Source organism: Epinephelus fuscoguttatus, linkage group LG17, assembly GCF_011397635.1.
Source record: "Epinephelus fuscoguttatus linkage group LG17, E.fuscoguttatus.final_Chr_v1".
Lineage (NCBI taxonomy): Eukaryota > Metazoa > Chordata > Actinopteri > Perciformes > Serranidae > Epinephelus > Epinephelus fuscoguttatus.
In genome coordinates, this window is record NC_064768.1 from 8,765,596 (window position 1) to 8,787,383 (window position 21,788).

At 40.7% G+C, this 21,788-nt stretch overlaps 1 protein-coding gene across 2 annotated transcripts in view; it reads left to right on the plus strand.

Annotated features, from left to right (window-relative positions):
- Positions 1 to 21,788, plus strand: part of LOC125905328 (glutamate receptor ionotropic, kainate 5-like) — a 369,618-nt gene that overhangs the window by 221,292 nt on the left and 126,538 nt on the right. For both annotated transcript variants that reach the window (XM_049603257.1, XM_049603258.1), the window contains exons 3-4: positions 14,905 to 15,069; positions 21,687 to 21,784. In XM_049603257.1, coding sequence (XP_049459214.1) covers positions 14,905 to 15,069; positions 21,687 to 21,784 — 263 coding nt within the window. The remainder of the gene's footprint in view (positions 1 to 14,904; positions 15,070 to 21,686; positions 21,785 to 21,788) is intronic.

Genomic DNA, 21,788 nt, shown 5'->3' on the forward strand with positions numbered 1-21,788 from the left:
TTTTCCTTACATCACAAGTTTGTTTTCGACTTCTCTTTCTCTGGACTTTAGCTGTTTGTTTACTTTCCTTACTTCCATTTCTCCTCTCGTGCCCTGAACTGAACTGCCAATCAGAGTGATTTCATTCTCCATTGGGCTCCGCCATTGCTGATGCCAATTCTACACGCTGAATCATCTAAAAAATAAAACGTCTAATGCCGATGAGGGGCAACAGTGCAGGACACACCACACTGACTAGGGTGACAGACACTCACTGATGGCCCAACTTTGACTGATGGCCAACTGTCGGCTTGGTGTGTCAGGGCCTTTAAGGCTGAATGCTGCAGTCAGCATGGTCAAATGTTGATGTTCAACACGTATAACATTTAACATGTTCCTGATCTTAGTTTACCATGTAAGCATGATTTAATTAGCCAATTAGCAGTAAACACAAAGTACAACTGAAGTTGATTGGAATGTCATTGGTTCTGCAGGTATTTGGTCATAAATCAAATTATTACAATTCACCCTGAGGGAAGAATGAACGTCTGAACCCCATTTCATGACAATCAATAGTTGTTGAGACCATTATGTGTGGACCAAAGAGGCGGACTAAATGTCATTGCTAGCGAGGCTAGAAAAAATCAGACTCACAAAGTGATCCAGATTTCATGTGAAACTCCAAAATTATACACAAGACAGGACTGAGACACTAAAAGACACAACTGATATCTCCAAGCTCTCACCTCTTTGTTTACCTGCAGCAACAACTACATTCTTCAGGGAAAAGTCCCCCCCCCCATTACAGCTCTCCTTTGGAACCAAATTTGAGGTTATCAGGGTGGCACACTCCAAAAGAAATCAATACATCCTTTCCAAACATGGATACACACTTTTGTACACTGGACAATTTGTGCACAGACGCTTCTTGTTTGCCTCTGAAAGGACACCAGCCTCCAGAGGATTGCAGCGCTATGATTCCACCCCAAGGCCAACGTAGCGATGTGTTGTTTTTAGTCTCCATTCGGTCTTGTCTTGTTGAATGTGTCGACCTACCTGTGGCCCCCAGAGTCCAGCCTTCCACACTCGTATCAAAGAATGTCAACTGCATGAAGCTCAGAGGTGGGAAGTGACAAGAAAACCTGTTAGTCAATTTTTTCTGAAGTTACACACTGCCTCCAGGGGTAAAATAAAATCAGCCCGCAGAGCTCCGTGTGCCTTGATAAAAGGAGTTTTATCGTTGTTGTTCAGGTGAAATCCAGAACAAAACGCACAGTGGTGGCTCCTCGACTCGCTCTGCATCCTCTTTACATAAATACAAGATGACGTTTCTGCACCGGCGGGCAGGAAGACGGGAACGAAGGCATCTTACCACCAGGGTAAAAAGTGAGGTTAAAACAGCATAATTTGATATCAAATTTGAGTGTAGCTTGTTTTACAGCTCAGAGTTGGTAAACAGGGCTGTCAGGAGGTAATTCACAGGCAACAGAGGGAAGCACAAAGAAAGTAATAAAACAGGGTGAACAAGTTTATCACAAAGTGCAACAAATGGGGTCGCATGGCTCTGTTCAGCTGGGGGAAATCACTCAGTAATTTGTTTTGCTTTAGGAATCTACTGGAGATGCTTCTCATTGTGCCCTAAAATACACCGTCTAGGAGAGGAAAAACAGCTTCAGAGAAATCCTGTTCAGAAAGATTTAGGTGATAGATGAAGTAATCGCTCATTATTCTTGGTGTTTTCAAAATTGGTCCCTTTGAGGTCTCCATATAAACTTAGACCGATTAGTCAGCATTTAGCGTGCATATGTGAACACCTCAGACCTCAGACTGGGTCATGAAATTCAGAAATGAGTTAGCATTTTAGCACTCCCGGTTGCCTCTTCTTGAAGTCAGTGGGTTTTTTGAACAGATCTGTGGCTCACACAAGCTTAAGAGATTTTCATGTTTTGTTGTATGACATTAAATACAACAGTAAATAAGCTACTCAATTCCTAAATTTTAAAGCTTTTACGTGTTTTTAAAAGACATTTCCAACAAGTAGCTAAATGAGACTACAGAACGTCATCACACCAAATATGGCTTTACAGTCTTGTTGTGGCAGCGATGTTGAAGTCATGCAACTGTGGTGTGTTTTGGTCATAGCTTAACGTTAGTCTTTTGCTTCTGTCAATTGCATTTACACTTCAAAAATCATTAAAGTGGCGTTCACTTGTGATGATTATCTTGCTGAACAAAAAGTGTAAGTATCATAAACTTTGTTTGCCATAGAACTTATTTTCCCCAGTAATCTAAAATCCAATGGAAAATACCATTGCCTTTTTGTTGAGGGAACCAGGGTGATGTTAACTTCAGTGCTGGCTACAAAAAAGTCACTCCTATAGCACTCCATTGTGTATAGTTGGCTAACAGTAAAATTAATATGACAGCAATCTTAACAAGACTAGCCAGCTGTCCAGCCATGTCATTGTCAAATCAATGTCAAATTTATCACAAACAAACGATACATAATGTGTAACGTTACTGTCAACCGCAGCTAACTACTTAGTAGGTGTCCTATATCGGATATTAAGGGATACCCTGCAGCCAATCAGAATCAAGTAATCCAAAGCAATAAAGATCTGAGCTCCAGAGGAACTAAAGTGTGAACAGAAAGAGAACTGAGTCCTCTTTCAAATGAACTAACAATATGAACACAAAAAGAGCTGAGAGCTTTCTCCTGGTCCACTTTTTGGTCCACTTTAAGAGGACTGAGTTTGATTAGTTTAAAAGGACTACATGCGAAGACAGCCTTAATGGATGATAATGACTCAAGCCTGTTCTTCTCCTCTCCCTCCTTCTGTCTCTTGATAGTTAAAAGTTAATGAGGTGGTAACAAAGATGGCTGCTCAGCACTTTTTACATCACAGAGAAAAAACAACATGACAAGAGAGTTGCTCGTCTCCAAAATCTTTTAGGACAGAGTTCAAGTGTTTGACCCACTGTGATTACTCCTCCTCAGCTCCTACTGTGTGTGTGTGTGTGTGTGTGTGTGTGTGTGTGTGTGTGTGTGGTCGAAGTGACCCAGAGAACCAGATACTGTGTAAACAGAGATAGTGTCTGAACACGGCTGATGCTCCTGAAGAAGACTCTTATCTTTATCTCTGCTCTCATCTTTATCCTCCCTCCTTCCCTCCCTCCCTCTGAGCACCGGCCATTCTGGGAATATACTGAGCTCTAACTCTCTGTCTGTTTGGGATCCAATAAGCATCATCTGTGTCCAATCAGATAAAGAGTCATTTGCAGTACAGAACAAAGAAGAATGCTATATATAACCATTTTGCTATTTAGGACATTCTTCTTTTACTCAACTACATTTCAGAGGGAATTGCTGCAGTCTTTATTCTGTTAAATTCACCTGACACCTGAAGTTACTGGCTTCTCTGATGCTGTTTTGTAATCAACATGAGATACCAGGATGTTGTTGTCAGGTAGAAATATTTTACCTTCTTCACCTCCCAGCAGTCAGTCAAACAGTCCTGTGCACCTACTGTTTCCAGTGTATGCCGACACATAAGCAGCATGTCAAACACCATGGGTCAACTGTCAAGAAACAGCTGTTCTATCATTTTTGCTGCTGGGATTCACACATCCGTCACTTTGTCATGTTCAATATGATGTGTCCTGTGTGTGTGTGTGTGAGCTATCTGATTCAAATGATGCACGTCAGATTATGTGATGTTCCACTATTTAGTTAGTCAGTGTGTATTGAACTGTAGTATGGACTTTTAATGATAAAGTGTTGCAAAACATTTTTTTCTCCTTTGAACCTAGTTCACAAAAATTAAATTAGTTTGCATTAATTTCTTCTACTAATTCAATCTCAGGACCATCCTTTACTCGCACATATTTGCCAAGACTGGTCGAATGCTTCAATGCAGTGTGCCATTTTAAATTTGTTGTCCATTTGGCTGACGTTTGGACTTTTTATTCAGACTTAGCAATTTGCAAGAAAATGTGACATCTTTTCTCTGTTGGAATTTGTACTGATTTGTTCATAAAACTCTGTCAAATATTCACATGAACTCGCTTGATCAGTTAACATTTGCTGTGTTGTCTGAATTGCAATTTGCACCAGCAATGCCTGGGTTGTATCAAAGTCTGTTTCCTTATTGAATAGTGTTTCCGTTATGTTAAAATGGGTAATGCACCCCTCAAGGGTTATGTAAAGATAGAGTTTGGTTCAGATTTAGGTAGGGGGAAAAACATATTCATGGGGAAACAGTCTTCAATGCAACAGTGGCATGCTGGGGGCAAGTGAGTGAGCAGTCCAGTCACCAAAAGGAAATGTTGAAGTTTGTATGTTTCTTTTAAAGTGAAGTAGTATATGAGCCAACACTAGCCCCTTTTACACTGCCAGATCTTCCGCGAATGTTGGGCCATTTTGCCGGCCAGCTGTGAGCGTTTATACACACAGAGCCAGATTGGCGAGTTGATCCGAGGCGCTCAATTTTCCACCTTGTAGGGTAGTCATATTGGCGGAACCCTTTTAGTTTAAACAGATCATGGCGGCCTTCTGAAACGGGAGGGGCTGTTGATGACGCTGCACGTGTGACCCACTGGTGGTGAATAAACAGGAAACAGCTGAATTAGCGAGCAGCTAGTAGTAAGAGGGAAATGCAAACCTGACAGACACTGTATAGATGAGCAACTGAGGAGACAAGGAATTACGTGCCCTCCTTGCCCTCGCAAACAAAGAGGCCGTTAACCGTCAGATGACAGGGACGGTGAAGAACGGGCCGATTTACGAGAGAATCGCCGCCTGACTCGCGCCTCCTGACTAGCCTGGTAAGACGATCCTGATAACGTGAGCGCAACATTCTGTTTCACTCTCTGTGTCATCCAGGACTTGATGCTGTCCCAAACACTTTCAGTGGGCAGTAGTATTCATCCTGACAGACAAACTCCTTCAGCCAACAGTGTAACAAAACACCGGGCAACATCCTCATCACCAACAGAGCCAGTTGATAAATAAAGCTCTTGCCAAATCTAGTTCGAAGAACAGTGAAAACATATTTTTCTTCAAGAAACTCAGCAAGTGCATACTTTTGTTCTTGTTTAGTTCTTGACTCTATTTCTGCAATAACTTCACTTACTACTGTGTTTCCTCTCCTAAAGGCAGAGTTAACGCTTGTTGGTTCAGGAGCCGCCATTACTGTTCTGCAAGCTGCGGCCTGCATTTTATGTCATCAACTACAATGGCAACACATTCTGACTCAAACTTTGTCACATATTGACATTTGGTCAAAATTTACAGTTTGTATACAGTCTCTTCCAAAATAAGTGCACCACTTAGGTACAATACAATTCCACAAATTGAAGTTTTTTTCACATATGGTTATGTTTAGCCAACAAAAGCACGTGGTTGGGTTTAGGACAACAAAAAAGGACAGGCCTTGATGTTACAATCATACGGGAAGCAAACAACGGCCTCCAGGTGCGAAGGTCAGTGGTTGTTGGACCCATCCACCACCCCTTCACCCACCCTACTTGGACTTTCACCTCTTTAACTTACACTGTTGCCGAGACCTGAGACCTCCCCAGTGTCCAAGTCCTGAACTTTGTTAGTCCACAATCCATCACCACCCATGCCTTACAACCTGCGTGGTAGAAGAACATCACTTTCCTTGGACTAGAAAAAACATTACTAGTGAAAATAATCCAGGCGGAGGCTATGTTTGCTCTTTAACGTACTTAGGAAACAAACGTTTAGCATAATAGTGATGTAATTATTATGGAGGACTGTGAGAACTCGAACACAGATCCTCAGATGCCGGTTAAACAGTGTCTGATACAACTTCCTTGTCTTCCTGTGTTACCACACCACGACATGAACAATCTGGCTCTCTTTGTGTTTTCCTAAATTGCAGAAACCCACAACAGTCCTTTTGAGGAAGAACATGATAAATCGCCTCCGAGTTTGCCCCGAGAGGCGTTAATTATTTAAGACACACAAATCAAATCCAGAACAAACCCCAGCAGCAGCAGCGGCAGACTTTCTGCTTGTTACTGAGTCTCAGCAGCACATTCACTTTGATTTTCAGTCTTGTTGTGCAGTATCTTTACTCTGCAGCCTTACAGCTCAGTGTCCACTGGAAAGGGGAAATAAGGAAGGGTGAATTACACAGCAAAAAAAAAATCCATCTTGAGGCTCGTAATCAAGTCCTGAGCCTGAAAGTCTCTCTCCTCTTGTGCTGTGTTCAAACAAGAGAGAATGTCATCTGGTACTCAGATCAGGGCACAGCAGCAGACATTATTTACCTCCCAGTATTAAAATGCGATCTTCCTCTGGATACACTTTCCATAGACTGAACTACCTGATTGCTCTCTGCTGCGACTCCATCTGCTATCTGTGAGCGTTGTCTTTGTTTGCATTCTGCTCGCTCTACCATCACACAGTCGCATTTTTCAGCATGCTCAATGTGCAAAGCGGGCGAGTCAGCGGGGAGATGGCGACAGAAATAAACATGGCAGGTGTTACTGTACACAGCCACAAGGTACTCTTTCATTACCATTTGTAGTAGGTGGAAATAGAAACGATGACAAGTCATTTTTATTCGCTGCAGCTGCTGCGAACACTCCACTCAGCTTCCTGTTTAGATCCAAGTAAGAGTATTGAATCTATTTTTGATACGTCATCTTGCTGCTGGTAATGTTTTTCTCTTCTTCACATTCTGTACAGGTTGTTTCACCTGGCTGACATCCAATCATCGTTGTCCCACTCATATTTGTAGCAGAAGGCAGTTTGTATCTGGATTATTACTAATCTCATCACACCTTTTACATTTATGCCTGGTGTTTGCATTTTTTCTTGTGCTTGGCAGGGTTTGCACATGACAGCACATGAGTAAAAAAGAAGTGATGCAACGTGGTTTCTGATTCCAGGGCTCAAGGATTAGTTTTGATCAATGTTATAAAACATAATATACTTTAGTACAAAGGTTGGAGTGAGTCACATGAGTAGGTTACAAGAAAATCTCAAGTTTTAAAGACATATTTCACTTCTGAAAAGTTGGTCTTTCACAAAACTCGGCTATCTGTGCAGCAGAAAGATGCAAATACTTTTGACACTGGTGCTTCATACCAGAGACAACAGAGAAAAGGGCTGTGGTATTCGCTTTTGCTCAAATGTAGAAAATCTACCAGAATTCACTGCGCTGCACTGGACCAATAAATGCTCATGCGAATTACAGTTCAACATTTATTCATCCATTCATTCATTTTCTGTAACTGCTTATCCTCTTGGGAGTCGTGGGGAGCCTATCCCAGCTGACATTAGGCAAGAGGCCAGGTACACCCTAGATAGGTTGCTGGACCTACACAGGTCTGACACATAGAGACAGACAACCATTCACTCTTACATTCACACTTACTGCTACTTAATATTGTGAGAGGAAGCCAGAGTACCCGGAAAAAACCCATGCTGACACGGGGGGAACATGGAAACTCCACACAAAAGGGTTCCCCCATCCGGGGGTTTGAACCAGGAACCCTCTTGCTGTGAGGTGACAATGCTAACCACTGCACCACTGTGCAGCATACAGTTTGACAGTGCACTAAAACAGGTTTCTGAAAACATTTGAGGTGAAAAAGAGTAAGAGTAACAGAATCTTGGTTCATGTTTGATCAGCACTGCTTAGTTTTACCATTTGATCTGAATTTTTTAGCCCCTGTTTGCACATTACAGGAGATGCAAAAGTATTGCACCCATTTCCTGTTCAAAAACTCTTGTACTCTTGTATTTGTACAGCCAAACACTGCACTTAAATTCTGAAAGAATTTTAAATGACAAAATAGGCAGGCAACAGTAACCAGGTTTAGCTGTGGCTAAGGCAGCTGCAACCCACCTACTAGCTATATGACTCACCCTACATAGCTACACGTCAAAAGAGAGGCAGTTAAGGTTAGGGTAAGGATAATGGGAAGCGCTACAAATTGTTACTTAGAACGTGAAACACATCTTCATATATAAGGAATTATAAAGTGAATTTTTGCTAATTTGGGCTTATATTCATTCATGACATCATCGTGTTGTAGCAGGTTTCAGATAACCATTGCATTTGTGGGTGTGTCTTGTACCAGTAGTGGACGTGGTTTGCAGGGGAATGTCATGTAAGCTACAAACAGAATGTGTCTGCGGCTATACACATCTCAGTAACAGCCCTAGAGCGAGCGAAAACCTGTGTTTTCTGCCATCCAGGGGATTTGAAATGGAAGAAGTGTGTCGTAGATGAGGGAAGTTTACCATAGTTTATTTACACATACTACCCATGTTGTTATGATATAAAGCTGGTTAAAGAATTGGTGAAGTATTCCCTTTCCTCCTGACTCCGCCTCTGGCCACGTATCATGCTGATGTGAAAGGATGGCTTTTTTAGTCTGTGTCTGACACCAGAAGTCACTGACCAAGGTCTGGTTTTCAACGCCTTTAGAGTTTACTCTGCATCATCTGTCATCTGTCTCAAGTCAAGTTTCAAGTCATAAATACAGAGTCAAAGTCAGTTCAAGTCTTTTATCAGTGTTAGCCAAGGAAGTCTCAGGTCCTTAAATTTACAACTTGAGCCTGACTTGAGTTAAGTCATGTGACTTGAGTCCTCTATTTCTGGAATATTAGGACAAGTGGAAATACATCTGATTAAGCGACAGGTGTTTTTCCTGGTCAATACTATAACCATTGTTCTAAACCAATGAATTAGGTTTATTAAAGTACAAATAATCATAGAAACAATAATCCAGTACTATAAAAGTAGCTTCAATAGCATCAATTTTAGAGATTGTAAGGTAATGTAGTTCTTACTTTTCTTGAGATATAAGATTTGGAAATCATGTCTGGACAGACTGTAGGATCCCATGTAAAACGTGCATCACATTTCTATCCACACAGATACATTTTTTCAGCAAAAACTTTGTGTCTTATTTATTCAGCTTCCAAAAGCAGCTATCATTTTTCCAAAAATACCCTCAAAACAATGACACTGTTGTCAACGCATGTGTTAGTCAGGACGTTCGCAAGGAACTCAGGGCACATGCCACCCGAATGTCTTTGGGATGAGGAGATGCATATAAATAGCCCACTGGCTGTCGAAGTATTGTAGCTGTAGGGCAATTTTTCCACAGCCTAACAAAGACATGCTAATGCAGAGATGGGTGTAAAGTGGGTTGAATGAAAAGTTTCTTCTCCCAGTAGCAACAAAAATAGTTGCCTGCCCAGAAATAACCATGGAAAACATTGTCAATGTGAAATATTCTGGAGGATAACACAAAGAGGATGGCAGCATTCTGTAGTATTCTGTAGTTACATATGTGTTAAAATAGTGAAATGGCTTTATTATACATATGGAGGGAAAGAAACTATAAATGTATCATAAACTGACTTATTATAAACTATTCAGCAAGTTAGCATGGCCTCTCTTTTTTCCACACATTCACGCCTGAAAGCTGTCCAGCACAACTACAGTCTGGTCTATTGGACATTTAACAGCTCCACTGAACCAGTTGAGGTTCAGAGCTTTGCTCAAGGGCACTGCATTAGTCATTGTGAGCAGTGCTATTCCTTCATGTCTCCACCCATATTTATCCTGCCAGGATCAAAACAGCAACCCTCTTTGTGCCAAATCTCTTATCAAACACTTAAATCAGTCTCATTGTGTTGTTCATTTATGGACATTGTTTTCTCAAGAGGAATGACTCCATGATGAAAATATTGTGATTATCCTCAAATAATGAGACAATAGCCCCTTTTAAACACAGAGAACATGCTATAGGGCTGTTATGAAGTCCCTTTTTTACACTGCCTTTTCATTTTTACACAAAACCAAACAATGAAAGCATCATTCAGCTCCTGTGTGCGATTTTAAACAGCTTTCAAGCATTGCGGAATCAAAAGAGTAGCGACAGCTATGACGTGTAACAAAACAAAACAGCAGTGTGTCATATAACACACATGTCAGCAGCTCTTTCTAAACAACAACAATGGCATAACTGCTGTGGCTCAGAGGTAGAGTGGGTCGTCCATCAATCGGAAGATCAGCGGCTCCTCCAGTCTGCATGTCCAAGTATCCTTGAGCAAGATACTGAACCCCAAATTGCTCCTGGTGATGCTTCCATTGGTGTGTGAGTAAGTTTAAAAACTCAGCACCAGGTGGCACCTTGTATGGTAGCCTCGGCCACCACTGTATGTGTGTGTGAATGGGTGAATGTGACTCATAGTGTAAAAAGCGCTCTGAGTGGTCAGATGACTAGAAAGGTGCTATACAAATGCAGGCCCATTTACCATTAACATTGCAATAAGAATTATTTAGGCGGTAGGGGTTAGTGGATGGGTTCAACAACCACGACTTTCACCCGGGAGGCCAGTTTTTGCCTCCAATAAGATTGTAAAACCAAATCCTGTTCTTCTGTCCTAAACCCAACCACATGTGTATGTTGGCAAAACATACCTACGTGCATTTGTTGTTGAAGGAAAAAAACGTCAATTAATGGTGTTGCACTAAGGTGGTGTGTTTATTTTAAAAGAGACTGTAAGCAAACTGTGTATTTCACGTGAAAACAGAAGTGCATTTTGAAAAGACAATGCATGTAACAGGCAGAACGTGACACTGCGTCCCAGAACGTCAACAACAAATGCATCCAGGATACCTTGCACATTGTATCTTGGCGTGGAAAGTCCATGACCAAATGTTGATATGTAACATGGTCAGAGTGAGAATGTGTTGCCCAGATTCAAAAGCAGGTTTCATGTCAGTGTTGATAGGGACATATTAAGTGGGAGGTCTGGGGGACCTCCCTCAGCAATTTTGCATGTCAAACATATCATTTTGTACATTCTAAGTTTTATGCACCTGTCTTTAGTGAAAATATATTTATCTATGTAAAGGAAAACTGTAAGACTATAATGTAGTAAGGCTCTCAAGAATTCTGTTTTACTTTCAAATATTTATTCTCCTGTCAATTGACTAATTTGAAGCTGAGTCAACACACACATGTAGGCACAGTTTACTTTTCCATCCAGTTGTGTCCATTGTTTGGTGAAGTGACCTTTTTAGATATGCACGTGGCACCTCTTCACATCAATAAAAAAATTCATTTGAATTAATTCATTAACCCGTGGACTGTAATAGCTCGTGTTTTAACAAGATTTCTGCTAATATTTGAAACTTTCTGCACATTCAAAACATGCCTCTTATATCTGTGCTCCCTGAGCAAACTCCAACCTCTCAAACCAACCTCATTACATATCAGCTTTTGGTCATGGACATTCCACGTCCAGATACAACATGCAAGGTACCCTAGGTGCCGCGGTTATTGACATTCTGGGATACGATGTCAAGTTCTGCCTGTTACATGCATTGTCTGTTTTCACAGGAAATGTACAATTTGCATACAGTCTCTTTCAAAATAAACTCACCTCAGTACAAAAAAGCAAAGTGAGTTGTTTTTTTTCCTTCATCTACAAATACATTTAGCCAACACATGCACAGTTGGGTTTAGGCAACAAAAGCACATGGTTGGGTTTAGACAAAAGAACAGGGTTTGACTTTACAATCTTACCGGAAGTGAACACCAGGTGAAAGTCGGTAATAGTTAGACCCATCCATCACCCCTCCCAACTCAGACATTTGCCGTCTTAACTTTTGTTCTTGTTCTGCTGCGTTTCCCCCTGACACGTCCGGGCACCATTAAACTACAATGGCGACTAGCTGCGTATCATGCTGACGTTAAAGAACAGCTTTTTTCATCAATGTCTGATGATGCAAGTCACTGCCCAAGCACTGGATTTTGACAACTTAGGTGTGAGACCAGGTTACCCTGAGAAGTTGAGAAAAACGTTTAATTTGAGAAGAAGAAAAAAAAGTTGGAATATTACAAAAATTAACTGGTGAAAATAATGTCATAATGTTTCAAGAAAAAAAGTCTACCTGCCCTATAATACTGCTGTGCATGCTGTTGTTTTGCTGATGTTGTAGTATCCCCCTGAGACCGTCTGACAGAAAAATACCCTGTTAAGTACTCACTCTGGAGGAGGCAAAATTTAAGCATCTGTGTGCTGCTCTTCATCAGAGGTAGAGTAGCGAAACTAATTGAAAACACTTTTTAGGGATCGTCCAGTATCAAAAAATAAAATGCACTGTCCCTCACTGTCAATACCAGACACGATTTGTCCTATATTTTAATGTAAAGAAGCGTTAGAATGCGATAACGCAGTCGAGTTTGCTCAAATATTGGTAGGGACGTATACTGTCCATATGCAAACCAATGCCCTTGCCCAGATTACAAATATCTGGGCATTTGGCTCGATGAGAAGCTTTCATTTAAAACAGTGGTTCCCAGCTGGTCCAGCCCCAGGGTCCAGATTTCTCCTTAACCATTTGCTCAAGGTTCACACACTTTAATACATTTGGCGTCATACTTGCATTTGGCCATGTTGCCAAGCTAGTTTGCTGTCTCTGTCACGTAGCTATCCATTAGTCACTCACTTTACACCAGGAAATGGCACTTGAAAATAAAAGCTTTGCCCTGAAAATTCGCCCTACTGAAAAATAAAGTGTTTCTTATAAAAACTTGACATGTTAGGCAGTCACTTACGGTCCATTCAGAATGGGCCCCCGACCCACTTTAGGACCACAACCCACTAGTTTGGAACAACTGACTGACTGACGTGTGTGAGCTCACAAAGAAAATAAGATACTGTGTGCACTGTACAGGATTCAGTCATCCTTCTCTTTAGAAAATAGAATTACAATTGTTCAATCAACTATAATGTCAGTATTAAATTATGGTAATATTTTGTATGTATGCAGCCCCATCCTCACTGAAATCACAGCTCTGTATTACTGGGAATGGTTTTAGAACTCACAGTGTTGAACTACTGTATATCAGAATGTGGGATTTCCTCAGTTATAGAAGGGAAAGACTTGACCTCCCTTTTGTTTAGAAGGCAACGTTAGTTACCTCAGTCACTTTTCTTTTTTTCAAAGTCAAATCTGTTTCTCATCACACACGCTCACTGGAATCTTTATTTCCTGAAACTCCTTAGATCAGTACTGAGCTCGTTAAATCAGCTTCCACTTCCTTTTTTTCTCTGAACAAATAAATGAGGTAAATTATAAGAGGTATGGAAATTAGACAGGTGTTGATGGATCATTTTGTTAGATGACATAGATGATGTTGTGCTCCTGCTTTGGTTAATTCACAGACATGACCGTAATTTGTTTTTATTTTCTACATTTTATTGTTTTTATTGCTGTTGTTCCTTCCAGGCAGATTTGTTTGTTATTTATTTGATTTTATTAAACTTTTTCTTTTCTTTTTACGTTTTTATTGCTGTTTAATCATTCTTGCCAGACACCACTGCTTTTTGTTTTTAATGGACTTTTTCATAATTTTATTCCGGTAGTTATCATATTTTATATATCCTTCTAGCTTGTATAAATGTGCATTTGTGATTTTAGAAGCCTAAATGAAATTGCTACAAGTAAAAAGCTAATGTTAGGCTATAAATGAACTGTACCTTGATCGCATGACTTTAGCATCCCCACCAGATCGAAGCTGTAAAGCCGTGTTCGGGGTGATTCTGTAACCTCATTTAGCCACTTGTTAGCAAATAACTTTGTTAAGACGCGTAAAAGCTTCAAAATTCACAAGTTCAGTATTTATTGATATTTTTTATATCCTAGAACAAAACATGAAAGTCTCTTAAGCTTGTGTCAACCATAGACCTGATTTTAGGTATCTAACCAAAAACCTATTTAAAAACGTATTTCCAAGTTTTAGTACTTATTCCTAGGGCACTCCATTAGGTGTCATCCCAAAGATGGCAACCGTTGAAAGTGAGAGGTGTCCATTGCTCCACAGTCAACTTGTGGACCATTTTGAGTGCGGCAGTAGTGCACTGCATTTTCCCGTACTATGCAGTGTGAACGCAGTTAGCGGACTTATGCCCTCAAAATATTAAGTGATTAGTACAGACGTATATGATTTGAGACACACTGTTAGCTTACCAGTGGAGACCAGAGGGTGGGCAATGGACACTGTATTAACATGCTGAAACATTTTAGCAAAGCCAACAGCAAATAAAAGGCAAGACATTTACATCATAAATTATTCAAATTTCACTACCTCTAAATGGATAGCAGTTTGAAATATGGTGCAAAAACTCAGTGAGTCAGTGGACCACTCGACTGACAAGAAAGGCCTTTTGTTTTCCACATCATTCAGCATTATTTTACTTGAAAATATAACCGGTTAGTCACTGATAAATGGGTATCGGGCTATCAAAAGCACTATCCTCTGTATTCAATAATAAATGCATAGAGTATTTTACTGCTCCCCAGAAGGGAAAAAGGGAACACATACTCTGCAGTGCAGGAGCAATTGTGGCTGATAGTCTTGTCATTCTCTGTCTCTATTTCTCCCTTTGTCATTGAGACTGGACACCTCAACTTACATCGTTTTGTCTTGTTCATAACTGTTAACATCAGAAATGTATTCTTCCATCACCATCACCTTACTGTATTCACTACTGTTGGCTTCTTGAAGCTTTATTGCCTGATGCCGATCTGAAAAACACTGCAGAACCTGACTAAGTGGAACCATTATTGCCATGTTTCTTTTGCAGAGCTTGTTCGACTTAGCAACAGTAACTAAGGGGGGCAGGACTTAGGACTGGTCATTTATGGTTTTGAGTTATGGCAAATCTTTTGAGTCAAACTTTGCCTTGGATTTCATGTCTTTTGACTCTCATCTCATAACCCAGGTATACCAGGTACATCCAGGTATTACCACATATTGGTAAACTGAACTTCACTGCATAATCCGACATTTACATAAAGAAAACAGGTTTCTGATCTTCATTTCTCAACCTTTACCTTTGCCCCTCTCTCTCTCCAGCGGCCATTTTGGATGATCAGTCAGCATGTGGTCGTGGTGAGCGTCTGGCGCTGGCTCTGGCGAGGGAGAACATCAACGGTCTGATGGAGGGCTCCTCCCAGGCGAGGGTGGAGGTGGATGTCTACGAGCTGCAGAAGGACTCCCAGTATGACACCACTGACACCAGTAAGTCCTCCGTTTTATATTCTCCTCTTCACCTTCCACCTGAAAGATTGCAGCTGCTCTACGCTCTGACATTTCCGGTGAAGGTAAACTTTAGTAAGCGGTGTGTTTGTAAGGAAACAGACCGGCCCACTCAAGCATCAACCTTTATTTAACAAGGCAGGCCAATAGTGTAGCAGGTGCAAATGATTCTTCTGCGTTCAGTGACCCTGCACTTTAAATACCACAGGTGTTCATCAGAGTTGCACACCGGGGGGCAAACAGGCTTTACAATGAGTTAAAGGTGCTTAAACATGCCTTAAGGCAATAAAAACAGCACTAACAGCCCTTAGTATCAGACAAGAAAACCTTAAAAGAATACTTCATCCTCCATATAATTATTAATAAATCAACCACTCACCCTGTGTTATTTTGAATTTGTGGGGAAAACTTACTTTTTCTTTTTTTTTTTTTTTTTGTTAGTTGCCTCTACTGAACAAAGAATGGCAGGATGGCTTTGGTGTTTTAAAGGATTGTTCAGATTCACCAAAGTCACACAATAACACAAACAAACTAATTGATTGAGGCAACAGTAGACCCGCAGCTCCTGTGTTCAGTGAGGTAAAATTATTGTTTTTGTCAATGGAGGTAGCTTCAAAGAGAGCGTGCAGTGGCATGCAAAAATGTGGGCACCCCTCGTCAAAATTTCTTTTACTGTGAATAACTAAGTAAGCAGAAGATGAAGAGATCTCCAAAAGGTATGACGTTAAAGATGAAACATGCTTTTCAACATTTCAGCATATTATCTTCTTTTCTTTTACAATTTCAGTGTGGAAAAAAAGATAATGAGCATCATGGAAAGTTTGGGCACTTCAAGACATTTGAGCTCTCAGACCACTTTTAAAAGACCATCATTAGCTTGTTAGGGCTATGGCTTGTTCACAGTCATTGTTAGAAAAGGCCAGGTGACGCAAATTTCAAAGCTTTATAAATATTCTGACTTCTGACACCTTGTCCCAACAACAGCAGCCATGGTATGGATTCCTCTAAACAGCTGCCTAGCACTATGAACACCGAAATTAAGAAATGGCAGGTAACCGGAAGTGTGGAGGTCAAGTCGAGGCCTGGAAGACCAGGAAGAATTTCTGAGAGAGCTGATTGTAGGATTGCTAGAAAGGCAAATCAAAGCCCCGTTTGACTGCAAAAGACGTGCAGGAAGATTTATCAGACTCTGGAGTGGTGGTGTTTTGTTCTAATGTGCAGTGATACCTGTTCAAATATGACCTTCATGAAGAGTCATCAGACAAAAACCTTACCCGTGTGCACATCTACGTCTGATGCTTTTTGGAAACAAGTCCGGTGGACCGATGAAGTTAATGTGTCATCTTTGACTAAAGGCCTCATGGAAATCAGGTAATCTATTTACAGTGAATGGCATTTTGACCAGGGGTGCCCAAACTTTTCCATGCAACTGTAGATAACTTTCACTTTCTTTTTTGTTCCCCATCACAAAGGGCTGTCTGTTTGCAATGTACTAAGCATAGAACTGGATAAATGAAACTTGGGTTATACTGCTCAAGTTGTGTGAGAATTTGAAAAAAGATGTTTTGATATAGTTTTGTTGTTATCAGTAATGGACCCCTATGACTCCACTTCATCAAGACCTTTTTTCAGTTTTTGGATTCTTTGTTCACCAGAGGCATGAGAAAAAAACTGAATTTCTTCATGAATTCAGAGTAACATAGGAAAAGTAATTGATGTGCAAATGTTATTTTGGGAGCCGAGCTATTCCGTTATATAACAGAATAACTAAAATGAACCAACATTTTTTTGTTAGCCTATAGCACCATTAATGAGTTTTTTTTTTTTTTCATTGCCAGTGCCAGGTTAATCGTATCCTCTTTCAACCCCTTCAGAAACACAATAGCAACCAATTTGCCATTTTATCTTTAAAGACAGGAAGGAGGAAGGAAGAAGAGGATAACAACAATGCACATTCTGTTCAAAAGCCACACAGCCATCGTGAAAGTTTTTGGATACTATTTATACTGTCAGTGTTTATGTTTTGTGCCTTAGAGGGCAATAGATTCCGAAGTGGGGCAACAATAAGCCACCTGCTCTACATGGATGATATCAAGCTGTATGCCAAGAATGACCGAGAAATCGACTCACTGAGCCACACCACCAGGATCTACAGCAAGGGCACAGGGATGTCATTCTGATTAGACAAGTGTGGTATCAAAGAGAGGCAAGGTGATCAGAACTGAAGGAGCTGACCTACCAGAGGGCAACATAGGAGATATCCGATTGAAGCCACAGATAAGAAAGCTCCTCACCATGCATGGAGGGTTCCACCCAAAGTCCAGCCCCCTGAGGTTTTACACTAAGCGGAAAGAGGGAGGCCGAGGACTATTGAGTGGCAGAGCCACTATCCAAGATGAAACATCCAAAATCCAGGAGTGAATCAAGAAGATGGCTCCAGTGGTGTCGGTGGCTTAGTGGTAGAGCAGGCGCCCCGTGTACAAGGCTGTTGCCGCAGCGGCCCGGGTTCTACTCCAGCCTGTGGCCCTTTGCTGCATGTCACTCCCTCTCTCCCCCTTTCACACTTGTCTGTCCTATCAATTAAAGGCTAAAAATGCCCCAAAAAATATCTTTAAAAAAAAGAAGAAGAAGATGGCCCCAAAGGATGAGATGCTAAGTGAATGCCTCAGACAACAGAAACCGGATGAGGGTAAAGAGGTGGAGGAGAACCAGGCGAGACAAGTAACTACATGGTGAATACCACCATCAGATAGAAGAAGTGGCTGATATCAAGAAGACCTACCAGTGGCTGAAATGGTGAACTGACAGACAGCATGGAGGCACTAATCATCGCAGTACAAGAACAGGCCCTAAGCACAAGGGCCACAGAGGCCAGGGTCTACCAGAGCAGATCAGACCCAAGGCACAGGCTGTGCAGAGATGCCCCTGAGACGGTCCAACACATAGTGACAGGGTGTAAGATGCAAGCAGGATCAGCGTACATGGAGAGGCACAACCAAGTGGCTGGGATAGTGTACAGGAACTTCTGTACCCAGTATGGACTCGAAGTACCAAAATCCCAATGGTACACACCACCAAAGGTGGTTGAGAACAACATGGCTAAGATACTGTGGGACTTCAGCTTCCAGACTGACAAACAGCTGCTGGCTAAACAGCTGGGCATAATGGTGGTTGACAAACACCAGAAGAGGGCAGTGGAGGTAGATGTGGCGAGTTTGTGCAGAGTTTGTGCAGAGTTTGCATGTTCTCCTTGTGTTAACGTTGGTTTTCTCCGGGTACTCCAGCTTTCTCCCACAGTCCAAAGACATGCAGGTTGGGGATAGGTTAATCAGTGACTCTAAATTGTCCGTAGGTGTGAATGTGAATGTGAATGGTTGTCTTTTTCTATGTGTCAGCCCTGCAATAGTCTGGCGTCCTGTCCAGGGGTATCATAGATAGATAGATACTTTTACTCCAGAAATTAAATAGGTTGATTAGGATAAGGTTAAATCTAATACTGTTTAAAAAGAAGGCTGTTGATCTGGTTCAAAGCTCTCTTTAGAACTATTTAAGACAGTTTTAAATTAATCAGTCATGTTCACAAGTTATGGATTGTGTCACTCTGATGACTTTCTGCATGAACATGATGGAAGCAGACATACAGAATAGATAGATAGATACTTTTACTCCAGAAATTAAATAGGTTTGATTAAATCATTAAAAGAAGGCTGTTGATCTGGTTCAAAGCTCTCTTTAGAACTATTTAAGACAGTTTTAAATTAATCAGTCATGTTCATGCTATGGATTGTGTGTTTTCTGATTAGGAACATGCCAGACAGAAGGACAGATGGATGATGGCCGTGTTTTACACATTCAGAGTATGTAGTATCATTTCAAAGGGAGGTCATCGTGACCGCAGAGCTCTGAGCGTTCTGCACGAGCAGCTGCTGTGGATGTTTATTGATTAGGAACTGCCAGCGGCGCAAAGAGAGACTTCCCGATGGAGAGGCACTTAATGTTTTCTGTCAGAGCAGAGCAGTACACACACACACACACACACACACACACACACACACACACACACACACACACACACAAACATAAACTGAGAGGAAGCTGGCACAAATTGTAATTTGTGTCAGTACAAACGATGCATTATGTGCATGGACGAAGATACAAACCACAGTACAATAATGAAAACATCTATATTGATCCGTTCATACAGAAACAATCAGATACTTGTAGGTTGCACTCTGTTCTTTATCTGTTTTAAAATCCAAATGCCTGACTACAAAAAACATGGTTGTTTTTCTATATTTGTTTCAAACTTAAAAACACATTGACCTGATGTTCCTTACTGAAAGTCACTTAGGTACTTTATATTACCTAAAAGCCTTTTTTGTTTTTTACCTGCTGAGTGAGTGTATCTGTTATGTTTGGTGAGTTCCTTTCAAAAATACTATAAAAAGCATATAATTATCTTCTCCTCATTATATAAAACAAAAACAATCACAATAGTTTGCAGCTTTAATCAGTGTCCTCCGACTCTGCTTAAAGCTGCCAAAATTGAAATGAGGGAGGCACTGAGCTGAAAAAGTCAGTGAGCAAGAGTTTGCATAAATGGCACATTTTTATTGACCTATTTAATTCATGAACAATGAAATGAAAAGAATGAAACCAAAAACAGTATTCTATACTTTCACCAATTAAAGATTACAGACTGTATAAAATTATGGACTTAGCCACCATGACGTCACCGATTGGTTTGTGGACTCACGTTTTGAAGCCTTGAGTTTGGCATTTCAGTCGTTGCCATCTTAGATTTTTGGAGCCAGACATGACCATATTTGGACAAGAGGGTGGCGATAATCCTAAGGTTAGCTGCTAGCTTGGTTAGCACTTAATATTTTAAGCTGTGGTCGACTGTAATAATGCTAATGCTAAATTTAGTGAGTGAATAACAATCTTAAAACCATTAAGACAAAATCTACTTAAAAACAATGAAAGTCCGACTTACAGAAGGTATTTTAGTACAATATAACACTGAACAAGACTTTTTTAGGCAACCAAAATGTTATAATTAACTGTCATGAACTGACAACACACTGAAATAGTGACAGCTATGGCTACACCCATCTGGGAGTAAGTACATTACCCATACAACGTTGTCATTACCTAACCTGACTTGTCAATGGATTATACCCACATGTCATTCAAAGAGGCCATGCCCTTACTTATGAGCCTTAACAAAATGGACAGGTATCATGAACTGGGAATTTAGCTATAAACATGTTTTCTGCTGTAAAGTTGGGCTTTTTAACATAGAGGCCCACGCACACTGATTTGTTGTTGGAGCCAGCCTCAAGTGGCCGTAAGAGGAACTGCAGTTTTTGGCACTTGGCCTTGGATGGATGGATGGATGGATAGATAGATAGATAGATAGATAGATAGATAGATAGATAGATAGATAGATAGATAGATGGATGTATGGATGGATAGAACTTTATTCATCCCCGAAGGGAAATTCAACTGTCCAGCAGCTCATAAAAAACAACAACCATGCTTACCTTCATCAGCAACAACACAGTGGTATTAAAATAGATATAAAATAAAATAAGTTAAAAGAAGTGCATACATAGAAATTAAAATTACATTAAAACTGCCCATTCCTCAGACCAGTCCAGTTGTGGCTAATGTGATGTGTGTAAGTGTGTGTGTGTGACTGGATTCAGGAGGTGTTAAACAGTCTTATTAAATAAATACAGAAACAGACTGAAAAATCTCTGCCATGAAGTTCATCCAACACTCTACTATGTAGTCCATGAACACAAAAATGTTGAATTCACTTGAAAGCAGCCATAATTGATATTTTTTATGCTAAAATTACATGATGACACAGTGATGTGTGGGGATGAACCTCCACAGAATGATCAGAGCTCACCTCGGCTTTACTGAGCTTTAGAGACCAAGTCATCATGAAGATGCGCTAACAACAACAATCCCTTCTTTTTAGACAACTAACAATTGATTCCAATTGCAGAAATATGTAAAATAGGCAAACATGTTTATTTCTATTGTATTTTGCAGTCGAAAGTGTAAAGTTTAAAGATACATCGTTAAACACTGTAGTCTGACCTATCTGATGATTTTACTGTGCTTATTTCATGTATTAGTGTCACAGAAGCTATGTCCTACTGTGTTCAGGTGCTGCAGCAAAGTGTATTTCAGCCACATAAAATATTTTGTTTCAGTTTAAGTGTATGTTGTATTAGGAATATTTTCTCCACTTAACCTTACACACTAACCAATTGTGGCAGCTGTAGACCAGCAACTGCAGGTATTTCCCTCAGGAGTTGGTGGGGACCAAAGACAGAGCTAAAAGAGAGAGAGAATAATGGACTCAGATCTATCAGGTGGACACAAAGACTCCTAATGACTGATCATGTTTTCTGTAACTGCTGGATGTGGAGATAAAAAAATCGCTACCAAGGCAATATTGTGATAACTACTTGTCTCCACTGCAAGTGCGCTCCAAGTGGCAAAGAAATTTAACTCTTTCAGCTTTAGCTTCTGATGCAAAGCTTTGATTATTTTTACCTTGTGCTGTTTTTTAATTTCAGTGTGTCAGATCCTGCCAAAAGGTGTGGTCTCTGTGATTGGGCCCGCCTCCAGCCCCGCCTCCGGGTCTACCATCAGTCACATCTGTGGGGAGAAAGAGGTGA